The sequence below is a fragment of the Pinus tabuliformis genome, chromosome 3_1 (assembly GCF_031772625.1).
Source record: "Pinus tabuliformis cultivar Carrire ecotype Pingquan chromosome 3_1, CPIR1, whole genome shotgun sequence".
Taxonomy (NCBI): Eukaryota; Viridiplantae; Streptophyta; class Pinopsida; order Pinales; family Pinaceae; genus Pinus; species Pinus tabuliformis.
The window spans coordinates 495412778-495436710 of record NC_142301.1 but is presented as its reverse complement, the minus strand read 5'-3'; the positions used below and the strand labels follow the sequence as shown (position 1 = coordinate 495436710).

General features: G+C 34.9%; 1 protein-coding gene across 1 annotated transcript; it reads right to left on the bottom strand.

Moving 5' to 3' along the window:
- Positions 1-21309: 21309 nt before the first annotated feature.
- LOC149187973 (uncharacterized) lies at positions 21310-23277 on the bottom strand. The gene is made up of 4 exons (XM_089409840.1): positions 23156-23277; positions 22076-22186; positions 21811-21977; positions 21310-21677 (listed from the first exon to the last, which is right to left on the bottom strand). The coding sequence occupies exons 3-4, from the start codon at positions 21974-21976 to the stop codon at positions 21310-21312; spliced, it is 534 nt and encodes a 177-aa protein (XP_089265966.1). The 5' UTR covers position 21977; positions 22076-22186; positions 23156-23277.
- Between the last annotated feature and the right edge of the window lie 656 nt (positions 23278-23933).

Sequence of the window (23933 nt, the reverse complement as noted above, 5' to 3'; positions counted from 1 at the left end):
GACTTCCTTGGTAAGGAAGAACAAAGAGGAGTATTCTTTTAGTGATTATGTCATTCATTCTTTACATATGGCATTGTTTCTTCTCAGCAGTGATACTATATCTATAATATATCTTTAAATCAAAATAATTCTTCACTTCACTGAGCAAACAAAGATTGGAGACTGGTGCCTCTACCATGATTACATAGAAATCAGGATCTATAAATGTGAGCTTCCTCCCTATAGGTTGCCAAAGTTTGTACTAATCTGGATTTTTGCACTGGAATATATCATACAAATGATGAACATGGATGATATACATTTTGTATCTAGCAAGAAGAAATATCGGTTGAAACTAAAAGCACAAATTGGACCATTTATTGCCAACACCAAAGCAACAACAAAAGAGGTAGATCTTATGTTAAAGCAAATGAAGTTCAAATTGAGCTTCACTTGGTATTATGATCCCTTGGGGATTATTTCCAAGTTAAGAGTTGAACAAAAGAAAAAACCTTATGCACACACACCCAAGCCAGAAATAGAGCAATATGAAAATCAAGAGGAGCGGTAGGAGAATACATTGCAAGAGGCAGAGAAACAAATTGTCATTCCAACAACTTCACAAACTCTGGTTCCTAAGGAAAAAGAGACCAAGAGGCCAAGAGAAAGTGTATCTCCTTCTGTCTTAGAAACTCAATAGACAAACTTTATAGTGTTTAAAAGAAGAAAGAAAACTAATACTCAAGAGGAGCATTTTCAAGGAGAAAGTTCACAAGAGCAGGCAACAACGGTATTGACAGGTTCTCATGTTTCTACCTTTCCAATAATCGATAAGATTACTACAGATTCTCCTATTTCATCTGTTTCTCAAATTTCACCACAACCAAACATTATTTCCAGAAACAAAGAGATTAAGAGAAAGAATGAAGCACTGAATGCCACCGCATACTCTAAGTTTTGGAAGAAAACTTCATCTACTCAACATAGGCTTCTTTCTGCACTTGATATTGAAAAGGGACAATTTCAGATAGCTTTCTTGGAACCCAAAGTTCCAGTCCCTAAAAATGCAGAATACTACAAGACATTTTTTGTTTCTTTTGACACTAAACAAATCCATGCTATTGATCAGATTGACCTACACAAGAAGGCTGGAGAAATGATTTACTCTACTTTGACAAGTTCAACTATGGCAGCATCCAAACTGCAAGCTTCCCTAAATTACATTCATACTCAATTGAAAATGGAAAAAATATCATCCTTGGCCAAAGATACCAGAATCAAATCATTAGAAGAGCTGGTAATTAAATTAGGATATAATCCTAATGATGTAAAAGCAGCGGAAAAGATTATTAAAAACAAGAATGTTGATATCCAGGCATTAATGAAGCAGTTGAAACTTCCCACTATAGATAATCCACAAACCAAATAAGTTGACAATTGGAGAAAGAGAAAGAGAAAATGTTCAAAATGATAATTGAAAAAACTCCAAATACATAAAATGGAAGCTGAAATGGAGACATTGTTAAAGGAAAAAGAACAACAACTTAGTGTTTCAGCAACTATCCCCATAGCAACAACATCTATTGCAGGTGCTTCAACAACAGGGAATTCTACATCAACAATTATTATAGTGGATACATAGTCCACTGATGTAGTAGTAGAATACAAGTTTCTAGGGACAAAGAATAGATTTCCAGGAACAAGAAACATAATAACATCTTTATAGCTACAGTCACCAACAACAGTCCTCGAATTCTACACAAGATGTCAAATCAGTTCAGATTTCCTCTTTTCCATTTCTATTTTTGTAATAAATCCAAATCGGTTTGGATGAGATATTTTGTAATAAATTTTTGATTTTAGGTCCATATTTTTTGAGAAGAAACTCTATAAATACTTTGTAATTTGAAGTATGAAGGGTTGAACCCTTGTGACAAGACATTGAGCATGATTGTAATTCTATGAATTGTTTCTAAGATTAATAGAAGGATTCTAGACACATTTTGAAGTAGCTTGTGTTTTCCTGTGAGTTTTCTAAGTTTCTTATTATGTTTCCATCTTTATTTATTTCTATACATGTTTTAAAGTTAATAGGAAATTTGGGTAAGATAATATTGAGTATTAATGTTTCTAAAATCCCTTGCAACGTTATAATCAGTTAAAGAGATTAATTAACTAAAACTATATGTTTGAGTTAATTCCTCTACATAATTTAATTGTCACTTCCTAGTATCTTTAAATATGTTATGTTTGACTGTAAAAGGATTTTATACACATCATCTATATATGACAAGTTAAATACTCTATTTGAATGTTTAAGGAATCATATATATCATCTTAAAATTCTACCTTTCATAAACATTTTAAAGCTTAATTATGTTAAAGGTGAAGAATCAACCCTTTTATTATATCAGAAATAATTAGGATTTGCATATGTTTAACAGTTTAAAGCATTGGTCATCCAAACCCAAATTAAAACAACATTTTAGATGCTTTGACACAGTTCCTTAGCCTAGAATTGTCTACAAAGGACAACAGGCTCCCTAGACACAGGGCTTTATTCCTCACTTGTCAATCTGGGAGGAGAATTCCAAGTTATGGATTTTCCTGGCCCTATATCAATGAGTCTAGAGTATGACTGATGACAATGTTCGGGGATTTCTGTTGGAAAACACTGAGAGGGGTGGTGAATCAGTATTCCTTAGCAATTAGCACTTTCAAATATTTTCAGAGCATTAGTTAATCTTCAATTATGATTAATGTTTATGAAGTAATAATAGTATATAAAAGAACACAGGAGGCACAAAAAATTTAGGTGGAAAACTCCCTCCAGGTCAAAAACCACTGAACATTTTTCTAATAAATTCTTTAATCTTCAGCCCCAATTGAAATGAAAGCAACAACTTCTTAGAATTCCAAAAAAGCATTCTTCTCCAGCTCCCACTGGAAGGTTGCCCCAATGCCCTGGTTTCTTCAGTAATCAATTGAATGGATGCCCCAACACCCTAGACCAACCTACCACCCTGAAGTGTTCACATGCTCCAACCTATAGGTGACTTCATGCACATTCTTAGCACCTCCCTGCCACCCTATGATGACTGAAATGAGACAAGAGTGAGGATTCCCGTACTAGGGGAAATGATCCACAATACAATATGACTTACAATGATTTTTACTGAACACCCAATCACACTATGACCTGCAACACAACCATGACATCATCCCAACAGAGACTCCTATACCTCCCAAAAATGCCTTTTTGACTCTTGGAAGATTGATTCTTTTACAATAATGACTCTTCCAATGATGACACTTTTACAACTTTATAATGATGACTCTTGACCTTGACACTTCTTCACAATATATGGATGGATGTCATGTCTTTAAAGGATGTCCCGCTATAATGCTTCCTTTGATTTGATACTTCAGCTCTTGAATGATTTCTTGGTGTTATCCTTGAATCTTCTTCTACTTGCATGCAAATTTTCCCAGTGAAACCCAATCTCAAAAGGAAAAACAAAATACCCTTCAACTTACCTCTGCCTACAAAACACATGTAAGTGCATAATAATGAATAAATACGAATTAAAATTACAATGCGTACCTGAAATGTTCTTGTCACTTTTGTTGTTGACTTGATGCAGCAATAGACAAAGACACCCACTCTTGATATAGGTCTGGACTCTATGCAAGACTATATCCAAAACTGACCTAAAGATATATACAATAGAAACTGATGATAGACCCTAGACTTGTGATGAACCAAGTTCTAAGTACAACAACGGAGATCATTCTATCAACTATGACAAGAGAATTAACATGAACTTACAACATTATATATATTTAGCAGACTTGGTGTAGCATATGTGTAGTATCAAGAATAGGACATCCAAAATGTGGTATCAAAACTAACTGTGACATATAGAGACATAGAGATATAACTGAGACCTTGTATATACTTACATTGTCCTGCAAAAACATATGTCAGAGATGATACTCAAAATTCAAATGTAAACACTAATCATACTTACCTTGTTGTAGGAGACCTACCCTTGACTATTGATGTGTGGTCCTTTCTGTAGTGATCCTTGACTGCATGCTTCTTCTTGCCTTCTAGGAGCTTGATATTGAATCTATTTTATCTATGCGATTTCGGATTTCCAGGGTCTAAAATTTCGTCCTGTGGTAGCCCTCTGAGGCCTCTTTGCAACCCCACAGGTCTGATCAAGATTGGATTCTTCAATAAAGAGTTATGCCCAATATCCCACGATGACCTGATTATAGTCGGGTTCAGTAGAGCGAACTTGTACGAAGTGCCACATGTCACTGTTGCGACCATTGTCCCTAAAAATTTTACTCAAAAAATTACAGTCTGTCCTCTTACTGTGACTATTTACGAAATTTGAATCCAAATATCGGAGAGAGAGTTATGATGATTTTCCCAACATCACCTGTTTGACATGGAATTCGGGAGCCTCCAAAAACCCTAACTCCCTCATATTATATCTCCGAAAATATAGCGAACCAAGATCTGAAATTCGGTCACGAGGTTCACCAAGATTTTCAATCAAATGGGTTTTAATGCCAGCTTCTGAAGCTTCGCGAACAAAAATTTATAGCGAAAATTCCACGATGACATGTTTGAAGCCACAAAAATCCCTACAAGAGGAGGATATGAGGCTCATTATTTATATGAATGTCTTGAGTTGAGAGGGTCCTCAATAAGTGAATGTTGGAGGGATTCTAGGAGAAAAAAAATATTATTAATTATTGACTATTCAATTACCACAACCAATTACCATAGTTCTCCAGAGGATTTTCAGTCCCTTCAAAATTGGATGCACTAGAATTTAGAGAGATCAATCCCTTAACACTAATAAAGGTGATAACGATACTGTCCAAGTAATCGCAGATAAAGTTTGTGAAATCGAGGCCTTGGGTAAAATTGAGTTGGTTTCCAACTCTCTGGCTAATTCAAAGCCTTGTCTCAGTCATGACTTGAGAAACTTGTCCAAACCCTGCAAACCACTTGACTCTGCCATATTCTCCATTACTCCTCATGCCTGCGGCAATATGAATTAAGCTTGGCGGATAGAGGGATAACAACTAATGCTCTGTTTTCAGAGAATGCTCTTTTTTAGTGTCAAACTATCTTTATCTGAGGTTGTTTATCCCCACCAAAAATCTTGCACCATAAAAATTGCACATTATGACCTATACCAAAAGACGTGTACCTAAAAAACTAGACCAAAAGACTTGACTTTAATCCCATAACTGTGTCCCAGCAATTTGATTAACCGAAAGCAGCTAAATTCAATGTAAGGAAATAATGACTGTAAATTTGTTGATCAAAATCGAGAAGGGGACAGGTAAAAACAAACACAACCAAGTCTTTGGGGCGATAGGAATTTTGTGTCTCTTAAAATTGTGAAATCGTCATATAGCAACTTTATGGAGAATTTTTTTGGAGTGGCAAAAAATCATTGGATTTTAAAAAGTGTTGATTCAAAATACATTTTTTATTTTTTGTTGCATATTTTTGATATTTTAATTTTTTTTATTAACATTTCTTTAATGTTGATGATTTTTATACTAATTTTGAAAAATGTTGATGAGACATCAATCATTTATTTTAAGAGCTGTATTTAGTGCGATTCTTTAGAGTTTCCGGTGTCGAAATTTGGTGGAAAAATTTGAAATGAAGTATTGATGTGTGTTATTAAACTGGTTTTTTGACTGTATATATAGATTCAACACCCTGGAAAACCCCTAGGGCACTTTTATTGTGCGGGTTACCCATCACTAAGGCACTTGAATAAATTCATGCGGAATTTTAGAGACATTAGACCAGAAAAACCCACCAAAAAAGCTTCCAAAAAATCGCACTAAAGGCAACTTGTTTTTTTAGAAGCTTTAAAATTTTAGTAATTTTCATGTGGATTTTGAAAAGCATCAACAATTTTTTTTAAGACATTTTTGACACTTTAAATTTTCATATCCCAAGTATGCACAATTTTTTTTAAATGTTCCAGGACAAAAAAATTAAAGCACTGAATATATATATATATATATATATATATATATATATATATATATATATATATAAACATAACAAAATTTAAAAACATAGCAAATAAATATATAAAAAAAATAAAATCGACCATAACAATGTTATATATATATGTGTGTGTGTGAAAATATATTTAAAAAACAAAAACAAAAACAAACATGAACATTAAAAATAACTTAAAATAAAATATTGAAATATAAATTTAAAAAATAAACATTTAAAATTTTTTAAAAAATAAATAAAAATTGTCAAGCCCAATGGGCCAAGGGGTTGCAGGGTTGATTCTCGGAATCAGACCTGCCACCCCTACAACCTAACGGGCTTAGAGGGTGGAAAGTTGATTCTCGGAATCAACTCTCCTTGCCCTAGGCCCGTTGGGCCACCAGAGTGGGCGCCTAGGCCTATTGGGTCGAACGATTTTTTATTTAATGTTTTTTTGTGTTTTTTTATTGTTTTTGTTTTTTTCTTGTCTTTTTTTCAAGTCTTTATTATTTTTATAATTTTATTTTTTTAATGTTTTTATATTTTATTTTATTTTAAATTATCTATTTTTTTCTTAAATTATGTTTCTTTTTGAAATATTTTTTTGTATTTTTTTTTATATCTTTATAAGTTTATTTTGTTCTTTGTAAGTTAATTTTTTTTTGTTTTTTATGAAAGTAATTTTGTATTTTTTGTCGTTTTTTATATTTGTTTATTTTTTTGTCATGTTTTTAATTTGTTTAACACAGACCTCTGCATCCCTTGACGCCAACATCATTCCCTCATGGGTTTCTCCTACTTTTCTTGAGGGTTTCTCCATTTTTACGAATCTTAGCTTCTGTTGCCTTTTGAAAACACGGATCTTTGCGTCCCTTGACGCCATTGAGGATTTTGATCTTTCGGTTTAGGTTTCCTTTTTAGTTGGTTTTTCCACTACTACAAGCGTGGTTTTTGGCACCGATTTTGCCACAGTGAAAGGGTTTCTCCATTTTTACGGATCTTAGCTTCTGCTACCTTTTGGAAACACGGATCTTTGCGTCCCTTGATGCCATTGAGGATTTTGATCTTTTGGTTTAGGTTTTCTTTTCAGTAGGTTTTGCCGTGGCTATCAGCGTTTTTTTTTGCACCAATTTTGCCACAGTGAGAGGGTTTCTCCTTCTTTTTGCAAATCAAATCTCTTTTTCTTTAAATCGTATTTTTCCACATGGCTTTTTCATTCTTCCGCAGGGGCATACATAAGCTTGGGAATCATCGATTGGCTTTGATCCAGATGGCTCCCAGCTTCGTGAAGGTAGCTGCTAGGTCAGTTCCGTCCACCTTTGGGGGGCAAGCTCCTGCCCATATTGTCAGTGAAGCCCCATCTCCCACTGTCCAGGTGGTCTAGGCCTCACTCGATAAGGCTTTGAAGTTTTTTGAAAGTGCCATAATCTGTCGGTTCAATGGTTTTTGGCCACGGCTGATAGCTCTCCACAGGTGGATCTCGAAGGTATGGAAGCCTATCATTTCTGATGAAATTAATATCTACCCCTGTGCTAGGGGTTTTTTTATAATAGATTTTGAAAACCCTGAAAGCAGACAATGCATTCTAGATTCCGGCCCCTGGTTTTGGAAAAACTCAAGCATATTTATGAAGCCATGGAACCCATCATTCGATCCCTCAACAATAGTTATAACCTCAACACCAGTTTGAGTGAGATTGCCAAACCTACCCTTGCATCTCTGGAATTTCTCCTTGCTAAAAGCCATTGGAAATGCAATTGGGAAATTTTACTGCAGGTGCCCAAAAACAGTGGAATATGCCAGAACCACCTATGCACGCATGTGTGGAAATGGACTTCAACATCGGATTCCCAGCTGAAATAACCCTAACAAGTAAAGACTATGTGTGGAACCAAAAACTCGATTATGAAAGTGTCCTCTTCAGATGTCGATCCTACTTTGAGACAAGCCATCTAGCAAAAAATTGCCCAAAAGCTTCACAGAAAAAGTATAATAGAAAGAATCACCACAGATCTACATGGTGAGAAGGAGCAAAAAAAGAACATTACATTGTCATCAATGAAGAATACTCCTCCAGAAAACTTTGAATCCCAAGAAATCGGGCAAGAAAGAAACAACTCTGAAGACAAGCAGGGGGAAAGCCCCGCCCAACAGCAAAAAAGTGAACTCGACAACCCCTCAAGCATCAACATTTATGATGATTCGAATACCGCACAAAATAAATTTTTATTTAACAGCGAAGCAGATCTCCCAAACCAAACTTCTTCTCCGACTATCTTCAAAAGGACGAACACAATAGATCGCGAAGCTAAGATACCAATGTCCCAAGAACCAGAAGAGATGAAGGAGATCCTAGATAAAAGAAGTTGGAAGACTGTAGAGAAAAAAAAGAAAGCTACAACACCAATCTCGCCAAAAAAGACGAGAAGCCAGACAATTAAGAACTAAGAAAATTATAAGTCCGATAGACCAATTTGGTCTCAGTGGAAGTTAACCACCACCACCATCATCATCATATATATATATATTACTTATTATTATTATTTTTTGTTTGTTTTAGCTTTTACTTTTCTCAATATTTTAATTGTTTATTTTTCAAGTTATGTTTTTTTTTTTTTTTTTTTTTTTTTTTTTTTTTTTTTTTTTTTTTTTAACATATATTTGTATTTACTTGTTATTATTATTTTTTAAATTGTGTTTTTATATTTTATTTTTTTCAATGTTTAATTATCTTTTTCTTTTGTATTTTTCATTTTTGTTTATTTATATATTTATTTATTATTTTATTTTATTTTTTCCTGCATGGTTTGTGTCAATCCTTGATTAGCAACCCGATCCCATTATGTGTTAATTTGATAGTTGATTTTAAAATTTTCGTTATAATGGATCGAGTCCGACCCCACAATGTGTCTATTTCATGGTTGGTCTTTAAGCTTTCATTACGATGGTCCAGTTCGCCTAAATTATGTGCCAATTTGATGGTTGATTTTTAAATTTTTGTCGCAATGTGTTAAGTTTGCTTAGGCTTAAGATTTTAAAGTTATACTTTAGTATTAGAAAAAAAAATATTCTTGGTAGAATGACTCCTTCATTCAGGTATTTATTTAAAAGAAAAAAATTAGTCAAAGAAAATTTTCATAATGCCATGGTTAAAATATGTTGAAAACTTAATGTTTTTTGTAGTCATGATCTTTGGTTTTAATTCCAGAGTTGAAAAATTGTCAAAATTTTAAAGGTTTTTTGAGTCATGATAATTTATCTTTAGCAACATGGCTAGAAATTGTTGAAATTTTAAAGCTTTTCATAGACGTGATGTTTTATTTTTAATGTCATGTATGAAATTATTGGAATTTTAAGGTTTTTCGAAATTGTGATATTTTATCCTTAACACCATTGCAAAAAAATGTTGAAATTTAACCTCAAAAGAAAAAAAAAGAGGTTATTTCAACATCAACACTTTTTGTTTTCAAAAGTGTGTTTTGCACCAAAAAAATTGGTTTTTATTAGCGTTTACCACCATTTTTTAAAAATGTTGAAAATTTACCCTTAAAAAAAACGTTGTTCCAGCGTCAACATTTTTCGTTTTCGAAGTTTTTCATATTTTTTTGAAATTTTTTCGTAGTTCTTGTCTTGAGTTTACAATTCTTATTTCATAGTTTACATTGCTCATTTGAGATTACTCATTTTTTGTAGTATTTCACTTCGAAAAGCTATAGTCACTAATTTTTTGAATCACCTAGTCACTAATTTCTCATTTTCTACTAGTGATTGTAAAATTTGAAACATTAAGAGACAATGATTTTGTCTTGAGAAAGTGCCTATGATTTTGGAGATTTGTGGGTCTTTTTATAACCCAATGGTTCCGGGAATTTGATGCCAATACAATGGTGATTTCCAAAATGTCGATGTGGGTTAGATTGCATAATCTCTCTCTTTATTTTTGGCATCATAAAGCACTAGAAGGAATTATAAATAAAGTTGGAAAGTACATAAATACAGACACACATAGAACTAAAGAAACAATCTTTACTTTCGCCAAATTTTGTGTGGAGATAGGCCTTAGTAAAAGCTTACCTGATCGCATTCATCTGTTACATCACAAAAAGTATTGGACCGAGTTTTTAGATTTTGAAAATACAACATTTAGATGTTGAATTTGTCTACAAATAGGTCATTTACAAAGTTCATGCCTTCAAGCAAAGAAAGATTCAAGAAGGAAAATGTAATAAGAAAAAAATCCCAAGGGATCTAGAGCAACACCTCCAAGAAGAAGAGGATGAAGGGGAAATGGGAAATCCCATAACTGAGGTAAATCATAATCCACAAGAAATATTATCTGATAGAGGAGGCAAATAAGAAGGAATAATGGTACCAAGTTTGAAAGGTTCGGAAGCAGCATCAACTTAAATCCCAGTGTTGCAAAAGGAGAAGATTCCCATTGAAAAGGAGATGGAAGGTTACAACCGACCTCATGTATCTGAGAGGTTAGACTGAGATAAGAAAATCTCGATGATAGCAGAAGAGAACCAGCTAGTAATCGTAAATGCCACTCCTAATTTAGGAAAGTGGCGGAAAGTGGAAAAGAAGAAAATAAGAAACGGGTAACTAAGTATGTTTACTTAGTCCCAAGTTGTTTTACTATTTTTAGTTTATTGTTTTCCTGGAAACCAATTTTGACTAGTATGATTGAATGTTCTTGGATCATATACAACTTGTGATTTTGTTTTATTAAATACAATTACGATTTTTCTTTGGGGAAACTTTATAACATTTTGATATGAACAAATTACATAAAATAAAATAAAAACTAAAATTATTAATTATTGATAGTTATTAATTATTAATAACTAAACTAGCCCAGATTCATTTAACTTTGAACTTGTCAAGCACTTAGAAGGATCAAAACTCTCGAGATATAAACCTTTCCTCAAGTTTTGTAGAAATTCCCTCTGTAGATCAATAGATTACGCAATATACTAAAGCAAAATAAAAAATCTATTTCTACAACAAACTTCACGGAAGCTTAATCAATTTGATTAGATCAATTAGAACACATAACTACTAAGGAGAAATCAATCACACATAACACAAAAGAAATAACCCGAGGAAAGCTTCAGCCTAAAACCTCAATCTCTGTATTATCATACAAGTGGAAAATAGGCAAAGAATTACACAAAGCCTTAGCTTAGAAGCCAACTAGCTCTCAGTATAATCCCTTTGCTGCTCATAGACAGTCAAAGGCCTCTCACAAACTTTCTCCTCTGCCCTCCAAGCCTCCTATTTCCTTGTGCAGTTTTTCTTAGGGTTCAGTGCTTCCACGCATGTGAATTCCCACCTCACACTGCTCACTTGGGCCAGTAGTAACTGCGCAATCCTGAAGGAGATAAATTCTTCTCCATGGATGATCTTCCTTTATAGGAAAAATCCATCCAACTAATAGTACATTGTCCCCCCTCTAATCTCAATTGGGTCTCTGTTTGAACTGACATGCATGAGTTATTCATGAGAGAATATTCAGTTATCTGAAGTGCAGCAGTTATATGCAAGCATGCATTAACTAACTGAACTCACATTAATTTAAACAAACTGTTTAAATCAATCAAACTGGACTTGACTCAATTAACTAAACCAACTAATTACAACTCAAATAGAACTCATCTTTATCTCTTTAATTGATGGATAAATTTCTCAATTAATGGAGAAACTATTGCGTGTCCTCACATAGACTTCATGATTGATTTTTCACAACTAATTAACTCATGGTGAATTAATTAATTTATTTTCAAACAGCTGTTAAGTTCAAATTCGAATTTTACTTCCTATTTTAGTTCAGGAACTGACTAAAATTGGAATCCATCCCGAACTGCTAAAAATAGCATTGCTATTTTTAGCACTTTCATTTTTCATTCCGTGTTTCTCAATCCAGCACTGGTACCCAAACTGCTATCTATAGAAGTGCTATTTTTAACACTTCTATTTTTAGCATTTCTTGTTGCCATTTTCAACACTTCCTCTCAATAAGAAAAGCTTCAACTCGAACCCGATCCTGTACTTTTGGAATGTTCTGCATGCAACACTTCTACCAAGTGTTGTTGCTCTAGCAACTTTAGAAACAAAAAAAACTCTCAACTGACCTCTCCGTTGGGCTAGAAACATACTATGATGCGGAAGCTCTACCTGCCGTTGACAAGTGCTCCATCTCTTACCTCTGAGTTGTTGCAACACTCTATGCATCTCGCATCATTTCACACCTCTCTATGTCATCCTACACTGATGCAACACTCTTGTGCCTCTCGCATTGTTGTAGCCTGCTAGCTCTACATTGTCTTGGGACTCTTGCACTCTAGCTCTCTCTGCCATTTTATCCGCATCTGTCTCTACCCAATCAGCTAGTCCTGCTACTCCTCATCGGGGCTCCTGTAGCAAAGTTGAGTCAAAGAGGTTGGGTACCTCAAGGATCCTGTCCCTATTTCAGCCTTCTTGGGGCTGTCACTCCACATCGCCCCACCTCCGACATGGAGGTATGGATGCATGTGATCCCTCTACCCACTTGGCTCGAAATTTCCGCCTACTAGAGGTATCTGCATGAGTAGATGTCTCTAATCGATCTCCTCTCGGCTTCTCCAGTTGTGGCTACTCCACAACTTTCTGAAGTTGCTTCACCAACTGTGACTCTTCCACAATTGTCTGAGACTTCTTCTGGTGCTGCATGTTGAGAGGTAATTTACTCTCCCTCTCAACCACCAAGTACCTAACATTTGCCTTGCTCCTCAAGGCTTTGCATGCATTTTGTACCTTAAGTGCATACAGGTTCTTGGCTAGCACACCAATCTGTTTTATATTTCCCGTCGTCACGAAATTTTTTGGAAAAAGAGCTGATTTTAAATCTCTCTCATCCGAACTTTGATTCAGCCGATTTTTTTTTTGAATTTGGGTCTTTTTCCGTAATGAATCCAAATCTGCTATTTGTTATGAAATTTTTAGATTTTCTCTGCAAACTCTCGGTCCAAAACTCAAAACTTTGAAATATCTTCTCAATATATTGTTCTTTCCTTTGATCACCTTTGCTCCCATAACATGTAGAAATTCCCACTGTAGATCAATAGATTATGCAATAGACTAAAGAAAAATACAAGATCTACTTTTACAACAAATTTTGCAGAATCTTAATCAATTTGAGTTAGATCAATCAGAACACATACAAATGATAAGGAGAAATCAATCACACATAACACAGAATAAATAACCCAGAGAAAGCCTCAGCCTAAACCCCAATCTCTGTATTATCATATAAGTGGAAAATAGGCACAGAATTACACAAAACTTTAACTTGGAAGCCAACCAGCTCTCAGTATAATCCCTTTGCTACTCATAGACAGTCAAAGGCCTCTCACAAATCCTCTCCTTTGCCCTCCAAGCCTCCTATTTTCTTGCGCAGTTTTTCTTGGGGTCCAATTCTTCCACACGTGAATTCTCACCTCACACTACTCACTTGGCCCAGTAGTAACTACACAATCCCGAAGCAGATAAATCCTTTTCCATGGATGAGTTTCCTTTATAGGAAAAATCCATCCAACTAATAGTACATTGTCCCTCTTTTGATCTCAACTGGGTCTCTGTCTAAACTGACATGCATGAGTTATTCATGAGTGAATATTCAGTTATATGAAGTGTAGCAGTTATATGCAAGCATGCATTAACTAACTGAACTCACATTAATTTAAACAAACTGTTTAAATCGATCTAACTGGACTTGATTCAATTAACTAAACCAACTAATTACAACTCAAATTAGAATTCATCCTTATCTCTTTAACTAATGGATAAATTCCTCAATTAATGGAGAAGCTATTCCATGTCCTCACATAGACTTCATGTTTGATTTTTCACAACTAATTAACTCATGGTGAATTAATTAATTTATTTTCAAACAGTGGTTAAGTTCAAATTCTAATTTTAATTCCTATTTTAGTCCAAAGACTGACTGAAATTGGAATCCATCCCGAACTGCTAAAAATAGCAATGTTATTTTTAGCACTTCCATTTTTTATTCTCTGTTGCTCAATCCAGCACTGATACCCAAATTGCTATTTATAGCAGTGTTATTTTTTAGCACTTCTATTTTTAACATTTCTTGTTGCCATTTTCAACCGTTTGGTATTCGAAAAATAAGTTTGCGCATTGAAATATTTAATCCCTTTAAGCGCTTAATAAATCCAGAATTAAAATAAATATAAGTTGGTTACATAATGAACGAGTGACTGAGTGAATTGATAGACTTTTTAATTGATTATATTTAGATAATTTATATACACACTAATGATATTTAATAATTCCATGAGTGAGTTGATATACTTTTTAATTGATTATATTTAGATAATTTATATACACACTAATGATATTTAATGGTTCCATAATTCATGCTCACACAGCCAACCATTCCTAGTGTCAACAAGTGGAAGTCTTTACAACTGCTATTGATGTTATTTTGGGATGGAAAGGTAACTGAAAGGAATGATTATTATTGTCCTCCATAGTTACAGTCTTCCTTGACAGACAAGACTTTACATAAGATGCCAACATGAATTTGCTTCGTATGCAAGAAAAATATGGAGTATGGTTTCTTATTTTTCATAAACTTGCATGAAGAGTGCCCCAAGATATGTAAGAGAGTTCATCTTGATGAAGCAAATAATACATCAAAATTTGGTTAGAGTACTTATGAGTTTATCCCATCACTCTAGTAAGATCTTCAAGACCAGCGTTTTCGAGGAAGTAAAAATTAAAATCAAGCCCTCCAGCAGAGTAGACTATTAAATCAACCCTAATGCATGTAATGGAACACATAACATACATTAAAAAGCATAATCTTCTAAATCTGAATTGCGGGGAGGCATTTCGAAAATTATAGGGGAACCGACTGCAGAATTGGTGGTTGAAACAACCCCTGTAATTTCAGATTCTGAAGCTTGAGATCCTAGTTCCCAAGTATCCATGGTTTGCATCAGTGGATTAGTTGGAGGCATCTCATTACCGGTGAGATTAACTGACTGTTGATTCTCCGAATATATCTCACCTCGACTATTCATTCTCGGAATATTCGGGGATCCGATGGACACGGGCGGAATCAGCAATCGACTTAAAGATGCCCTGTAATTAGCGTGAGAAGCGGATGGCAAATTGGTGGTTGAAACAACCGCTGCAATGTCAGATTCTGAAGCTTGAGATCTTAGTTCCCAAGTATCCGTGGTTTGCATCAGTGGATTGTAAAATTTCCATCAACAGCCCAAAGATCATCAACACCAAATATTTCACATTCAGAACTTAATATGTTGTTTAAGATGACATACCTTGACTAATAGCAGAAGATGTAATGGCTGCCATCTTCTGTTTTCTGTCTTCTGTTCTGTCTTCTGTCTTCTGTCTTCTTCTCAGAATTCGGTTTCTCTCCTCTTGCCCTCACTTCCTTATGTGTTTCTTGATGGAGAAGAATACAACTATTGTGGGGAGAGAGAGGACCCAATCCTTTATATATATCATTTAACTCTTAATCTGGTACGTCCATCATATACCAATTCAACGCTTTAATGCTTTAATGCTTTTAACGCTTTAATGCTTCAATTATAGAATGATTTATTTATGACTTAATTAATCGGGTCACATTAAGATTTAGAAACTGCAGATTTCTAACATTCTCCCACTTGACCCGACTATTCATAATATTAAGCGTTGAACATCATACTATGATAAATTGCTGAGAGTTATGGCGGTTGTGCACTATTAATTCAGTGCATTCCCTTCCATATACTACAATACCAGCAATCCATCAATTCATATTCATAATTTATATAAAACAGCATAATGGTCCACATAATGTCTTATATCATAATGATTAAACATAATATCTTTATAAGACTCTTTCTTGTTTAAAGTTACGTACTACTACATTAAAACAAGAGACACATAATTGTATATCAGAAACACATAAAAGAGCTCAGAATGTCACACATCAATTATTATTAATACAACCAAGACCCATTCTTTGAACATGTTCCTTAAATTTTCTTGGTTGTAACCCTTTCGTCAAAGGGTCTGCAATCATAAGTTCTGTCCTGATGTGCATGATTGACACTCTTTGTTTCTGAACCTCATCTTTCACAACAAGATACTTCAGATCTATGTGTTTAGCACCTTTAGAGTACTTGTCGTTCTTTGAGAAAAATACTGCTGCAGAGTTATCACAATAAATTTTCAGCGGCTTGCTAATGGTGTCGACAACCGCAAGTCCTGAAATAAAGTTCTGCAACCATAATGCATGAATTGTGGATCCTTATTGATTCCAATATCATAATCTGATTCTTGCATATAAACCACATAATCATCAGAAATAGCTGACCTACGATTTCTTTGAGGTCTTCTTAATGCTACTTGTTGTGGTTCATGCATATCAGTATTATGTAAGTCATTTCCTTCAGGAAGTACTTCTTCATTTATATGTTGTTCATTATCATCATGCTGTTCTACAACAGCTGGAACAACATTTGGAGTAATAGTAGATGAAGGAACTATTCTAGGCAATGTAACATTTACCCTTGTTTCCTTTATTTCTACTATTTCTCTTCTAGTACTCCCACTGACTTCACCATTCTTAATGAATCTTGCATTACCAGTTTCTACAATTGTGTATTGTGCACATATGCCATGACTTTCGAGGAATTTTGCAAATGGACCTGGACACTGGCCTGACTCATCATAATATTCACCACCTCTATCAGACCTTATGATTTTCACCTTTTTATCTAATTGCCTCTCAACTTCCTTTACAAACGTCTCAAGGACATTCACAGATTGAGATTTTTCATGAAGCAAATAGACATAACCATAACGGGAAAAATCGTCAATGAAAGTGATGAAATACTTTTCTCCATTAAAGGCTGGAGTGTCCATAGGTCCGCAAATATCAGTGTTATTATTTCAAGAAGCTAGCTGCTTCTAGTGGCTCCTTTCTTATTATGTTTGGTTTGTTTACCTTTAATACAATCCACACATAATTCTAGATCACTAAAGTCCAAATTTGACAAAATTTCATTACTTACTAATCTCATCATTCTTTCTTTGGATATATGACCTAGTCGTTTATGCCACAAGAAAGCAGAATTTTCATTCAACCTGCTACGTTTACATCCAACATTATTTACTATATTCAACAAGGAATTCGCATAAGTGTCATTCAGTTTCAATTTATATAAACCATCAATTAGAATACCAGAACCAACATTATCAGTATTCTTATATAAATCAAAACAACCAGATCCAATCACACATCTAAAACCAGAAATATCCAATTTACTTGCGGAAATAAGGTTTCTAGATAATGAAGGTACATAAAGGGTACTGTATAAGTCTAATACATATCCACTTTCTAGAATTAGACGATAAGTCCCAATGCCTTCAATTGAAGATTTCATTCCGTTTCCCATAAAGAGAAAACGATCTTCATTTGGATTTATGGTTCGGATCATACGAAATCCCTGCATATTATTGGAAACGTGAGTTGTAGCACCAGTATCAAGCCACCATGTATTAATGGGAACTTCAATTAAATTTGATTCAAAACATACGAAAGATAGATAATTACCTCTCTTTTCGAACCAAGCTTTCCTTTTCGGACAGTCACTTTGATAATGTCCTTTCTTTTTACAGAAATGACATTGAACATCCTTTAGTTCCTTCTTTTCCTTATCCTGCCCATTCTTAGCAGGTGCCTTTTTCTTCTTGAAATGACTTGATTTTCCTTTCTTTTCTTTACCAGCTTTATTACTCGCAAAACTTACTGAGTGATTCACTTGATTTTTCAACCGTCCTTCTTCCTGAACAATTTTACTGGCCAATTCATTAACATTCCATTTATCCTTTATAGTGTTATAGTTAATCTGAAAAGGTCCATATTCAGAAGGTAGCGAGTTCAGGATAAACTGGACAAGAAAAGAATCCTCTACTGTAAGTCCCAGGGAGTTTAACCTTGCTGCAAGATTAGTCATCTCTATAATGTGCTCTTGCATAGTTCGCGACCCATCAAACTTCATGGTCGTGAGTTCTGCCATAAGAGTGCCAGCGAGTGACTTATCAGCTGAACGAAAACGCTCTTCCACAGACTGCATATATTCCTTAGCACTTTCTGTTTGTGGAATTGTTGACTTGATGTTGTTAGCAACAGTCATCTTAATAAACATAAGGCTCAATCTGTTACTGCGTTCCCATGCTTTATGGTGTGATTTTTCTGCCTCAGTACTATCTTTTGTAAGAGCAGCAGGTTTATCCTCAAGGAGTGCCAAGTCAAGATCCTGAGCACCTAAATGGAAATTGACTTGTTCACTCCATTCAGAAAAATTAACACCAGTGAACAATGTAACAGATGAAGCATGTGTATTCATGGAAACTCCTGCAAAATGAAATAACTATTAGCTCATAACTAACGCGATTCAGATGTAGGCATAATAGTATAATATAGCACTCCTTTGGGTAGATACTATCTTATACTTAACATAATTAAATACCAAACATAAGTAGGTAATAAATATATTCAATTAAATAGAACTGACATCTTTGGATGATCAATATTTATTTAATCAAAATATCTATTAAACCTCATCATGTCAACTAGTTATAGAACAAGACTTTCCTTTGGGTAAGTTCTCAGGTTCTATCATTAGTGACGCCAGTTCTTAATTGGTGTTATTATAACTGGCAATTTCTATCAATAATCATTATGTCACTTATGCACTAAATGATTATTCTGATTTTGACCACTTTGGTGATTAACAAAATCATAAATCTCATGTGCATAAACACATACCTTATGCAAAACAACATTCTGATTTTGACCACTTTGGTGATTAACAAAATCTTAAATCTCATGTGCATAAATAATTTATAACACATACCTTATGCAAAACAATTAGTCATAGAGCAATTACTTTTATGCCCAAATTTCAAACGATTATTTTGTACCAGTAAACTTTAATCGTGCAAAGCCAAAACAGTAAATGATGCACGAAACTTAACCCAATTGAAACCCCTTTATTTCATACTTCAAATATTCAGATCATGCATTTCTGAAAACTTACGCTTACCATTAATTCTTTTTGGCATTGAAACCATGCATGCACAGACAATTAAAGAATGCACACTTTCAAATATTTGTCCCTGCTACGCGTCACATTATTTTTCCCTTCATTAATTTGTAAACACTGCAAAACTATAATGCAAGCATACACTTTCGTGTAAAGTCAACGTTTCATCATCAAAACTCTTCAAATATTTAATCCTTCATGATCAAAATAAATGTGTCAATAATTTCAATCTGGATTGAAGGGAAGACGCCCATATGAATAGTAACAAGGAATTCAAACCAAATATCTCTGTCCATAGTTACGTGGTCTCCGAGGATCATACATTTTATTTTCATTTTACTACGGACCCCTTTAAGTGTTTTCACATTATTGTTCACGCATGCATGTAAATGAGACAAGCAATTGTTCGGGAATAGGGATGTGGTCTTTAAATGCAATATTACAGCATAATACTCATTTGAACATGAATGTAAATTCCGAACAAGCAACGAAGAGTATGCATGTCCTACGTGCAAATAAAAGTCTCCAGCTAATAATTCAAATGCGTCCATAGGAGTCAAGGCAGGAAGATAGCCTTTGAAATGGTATTAACAAGCTCCTACGAATACCACGATGATGGGAAGAGTACCATGACACGAACGCATATCTAGTTAAACAATGTAAACAACAGATAATGCCTAGACCACAAGCGCCAAAGCCCTTCGGAAGCTCCGTTCAGAATGCGAAAGGGCAAAAAGAAATTTGTCTTTAGGGTAGAGACTATGATTGATATTGACTGTCTCTACGAAGGTCTGGATTTTCACATGAACGGTTCATTCAAACAACAGATTGGATTTCCATCGATATTTTTACCGTAAAATTCCATCCGTATTTTACCCAAATTGAAAAATTAAACAGAGTAACATTAATTAACAAAATTAAAAATTCGAAGTCAAATCAGGATTGACATCCATACTCACGTGATACTAACAACGAACATATAAGAAGAAACCTTAATTACATTCGTCTTATAGCGAACAGATGGATTTTCAATTTGATTGGGCGTCATATCACACTTTTAAATTTATAGGATAAAATAAATAAATCACCCTGTAATGTGTGTTTAACAAGCTTCGCACATATAAAACAGTCCTATAAAAATTGGACTCATAATCTAGGTTCGAGATCCAATTACTGAGAAACGTAGTCGTGTTATGATCCATGCTTCAAAACACTGATTTCGCACAGCAACGTTATGTGCGAGTCTAATGATTCCACGGATCAAAACTCATCCCTGATGCATGCTTCAGATACTGGAATGAAGTCCGACTCAAATTGCCCCAAGTACACAAAACTCAGGAAGCAATGATCACTTAAAAATACCCATTATTCCCAGAACTCTGTTAGTGACGCCAAATGGGAATGTCGTAGATGAGAAATATGAGCTCTTGATTAAAAGATTAATCTCGATCAGTAGAAAACAATCCAACAAAGCATGATTATATAGCCAGCAAGAGGTATTTAATCTCGAAACCAGAGTATAAGCAAAGGGCAATCACTCTTAACCCACGATGGGCGTTGTGAAGCATGCGCAGGATTTGTTTCGTGATCATTTCATGAAACCCCCACAATTTCCCGAAGGCTCAATCACATGAGTAAAGCACAGAACAGATCAATTACAATCATAGGAAATATTCAGTTATTGATCATGGCTCCGATACCAAATGTAAAATTTCCATCAACAGCCCAAAGATCATCAACACCAAATATTTCACATTCAGAACTTAATATGTTGTTTAAGATGACATACCTTGACTAATAGCAGAAGATGTAATGGCTGCCATCTTCTGTCTTCTGTCTTCTGTTCTGTCTTCTGTCTTCTGTCTTCTTCTCAGAATTCGGTTTCTCTCCTCTTGCCCTCACTTCCTTATGTGTTTCTTGATGGAGAAGAATACAACTATTGTGGGGAGAGAGAGGACCCAATCCTTTATATATATCATTTAACTCTTAATCTGGTACGTCCATCATATACCAATTCAACGCTTTAATGCTTTAATGCATGCTTTAATGCTTTAATGCTTTTAACGCTTTAATGCTTCAATTATAGAATGATTTATTTATGACTTAATTAATCGGGTCACATTAAGATTTAGAAACTGAAGATTTCTAACATGGATTAGTTGGAGGCATGCAATTAGCCTCAGAAGCGGATGGCAAGCCACCAAAAGGGAGCGAACATTGGTAAATCGATGGCCATCTTAGTTTCCGAGTATCCATGGTTTGCGTCAGTGGATTAGTTGGAGGCATGCAATTAGCCTCAGAAGCGGATGACAAGCCACAAAGAGCGAGTAAGGCTTGGCAATTCGATGGCCCTTCGTTCTGTTGAGGAGAAGGAATGAAATCAGCTGAAACCTCTTTCTCACAGCCTTGAAATCTGTACATTTGATCTGCAGAATGACTAGTGAATGCCATCGCCCTTTGTGCTGATGAATCCACATTGGGTGAATAGGATGGGCTCTTTCCACCATCATCTGCTGCAAACAAAGTCGTAATGAGCTTGAAAGAAAGTATTGCAAAATTGCCTACAGAAGAATTATTGGATTGAAGATTGGAATCGGTTCCAAAGACGAGTGGTTGGAGTTATTGAATTGGGATTAGCATCTGTACCTTGAATCTCAGAGATTGGGAAGTTCTTAAAAAACTGTGCATCGCGTTGGCAGCTGTGGACCTCACTGTACCTTACTTGAATGCCGGAAGGATTGCCATTTGATCTTTGCGCTATCTTTTTAGCCTTGCAACCTCGATCATCGTGGAAGGTACATTTGTAATACATCCTATAAGTTCATTAAAATCTGCAGACCATTAGTTTAACCCCGTTAAAAAAAATACAGAAGCTTTCTGAAAGACGGTGTAAACTTGAAAATACTAATACCGAGGATGATCATCTCCGAGAATCTCTTTCTGGCCATATTTGCGCCATATGTAGCCATCCTCTGGTGGTATATCGTTTCCAGCTTCGGAACTATTCGCAGGTGTGTATCTCCTGCAGTACTTTCCATATCTCTGTGAGGGAAAAAAATTACACAATAGAAATATTGGAAATTAAGAGTATAATTCAAAACCATACATCTGAGATAGACCTGTTTGGGAAGTAAGAATGAAACTTAGTAGAAAATAAGGTAATGAAGAACTGAAGAAATGAAGTCTGGAAGCTTTCAAGCATACATAAATTTAGTATAAAATAAGGCAATGAAGAACTGAAGTCTGGAAGCTTTAAAGCATACATATACTTGGTATAAAATAAGGTAATGAAGAATTGAAGAAATCGTGTCTGAGGCAGTTTTCAAGCATATATATAAACTAAAATAAAATAAGGCAATGAAGAACTGAAGGTACTTTTGGAGCAGTTTTCAAGCATATATAAATTTAGTATAAAATAATGTAATGAAGAACTAAACAAATCGTTTTTGGAGCAGCTTTCAAACATACATAAATTTAACATAAAATAAGGCAATGAAGAATCGAAAAAATAGTGCTTATAGTAGCTTTCCAGTATACATAAACTAAGTATAAAATAACGCAATGAAGAACTGAAGAAATCATGCTTGGAGCAGCTTTCAAGCCTACATAAATTTAATATAAAATAAGGCAATGAAGAACAGAAGAAATAGTGCCTGGAGCAGCTTTCAAGCATACATAAATTTAATATAAAATAAGGCAATGAAGAACTGAAGAAATAGTGCCTGGAACAGCCTTCAAGCATAAATAGTCTTGCCTGGCATTAGACCAGAAAACCTGTGGGGACCAAACTTCCCCATCTAATTATTAAACCACATCCTCAAGTGTAGCTCATAGTCTTGCCTGTGATTAAACCGGAAAAACAGTAAAGACCAAACTTCCCACCATTAAACCACATCCTCAAAACTAACCACGAAAAAACTCTGACAATATCAAAGCCATAAAAATGAAATGTTATATATACTCTTGTAATTCGAATCATTCAAAACAATACCTTTTTCTTTTTCTGGATATCGCTCGCTCCTCATCCCTGCTAAAGCATTCATTCTCCCAAGACTCTGCAAATTCATGACATTTCTGTTTGCGTATACCAAGCCAATTTCTGGAAACAGACCCGTCAATAATTAAAATAGAAAACTTGCACAATTTCCTCCATTTCTTTACTCAATTACATCATGCTTATATAGGAATAACACCTAACTAATTCCTAACTACTCACAACCGATTCCTGTTCAACTGCTCATAACTACTTCTATTTCAACTGCTTCATAACTAACCATTTCTGCATTAGCATTATTCTCACATCCTCCCTTAATGGAGAAATGGATTTTCTACCATACCTAACTGACTTCAAGAACTTGTACTTTGAACATCTGCTGTATTCTCTAGATCGATCTAACTACTGCATTAACAGAGGGTAGTTGGGATTAATACCTTTCTACCACTCCCCCTTAATTCCAACTATATAACAAACTATATATTCTTAATGATGACGACTTAAACTTTAACTTGCCTGCTGGTCTAAGTCTCAGCTAGGCTTACAACAAAACATTTCATTTTTGTCTTCTTATTAAAAGGTCCATGCTTGTTCCTTTTCCATTGCTGGTGCAGTTTCATCTTCACCTTTTTGGATCTGATACCAACTTAAAATATAAAACCTCACACAGCAGGTCGCCTTTCACGCCTCCTTCCTGCAGCAAATCAGAAGCCTCTCACGGATCTTCACGCAGGCTTTACACAGCCTCACACGCCTTCAACGCACAACGCCCTCT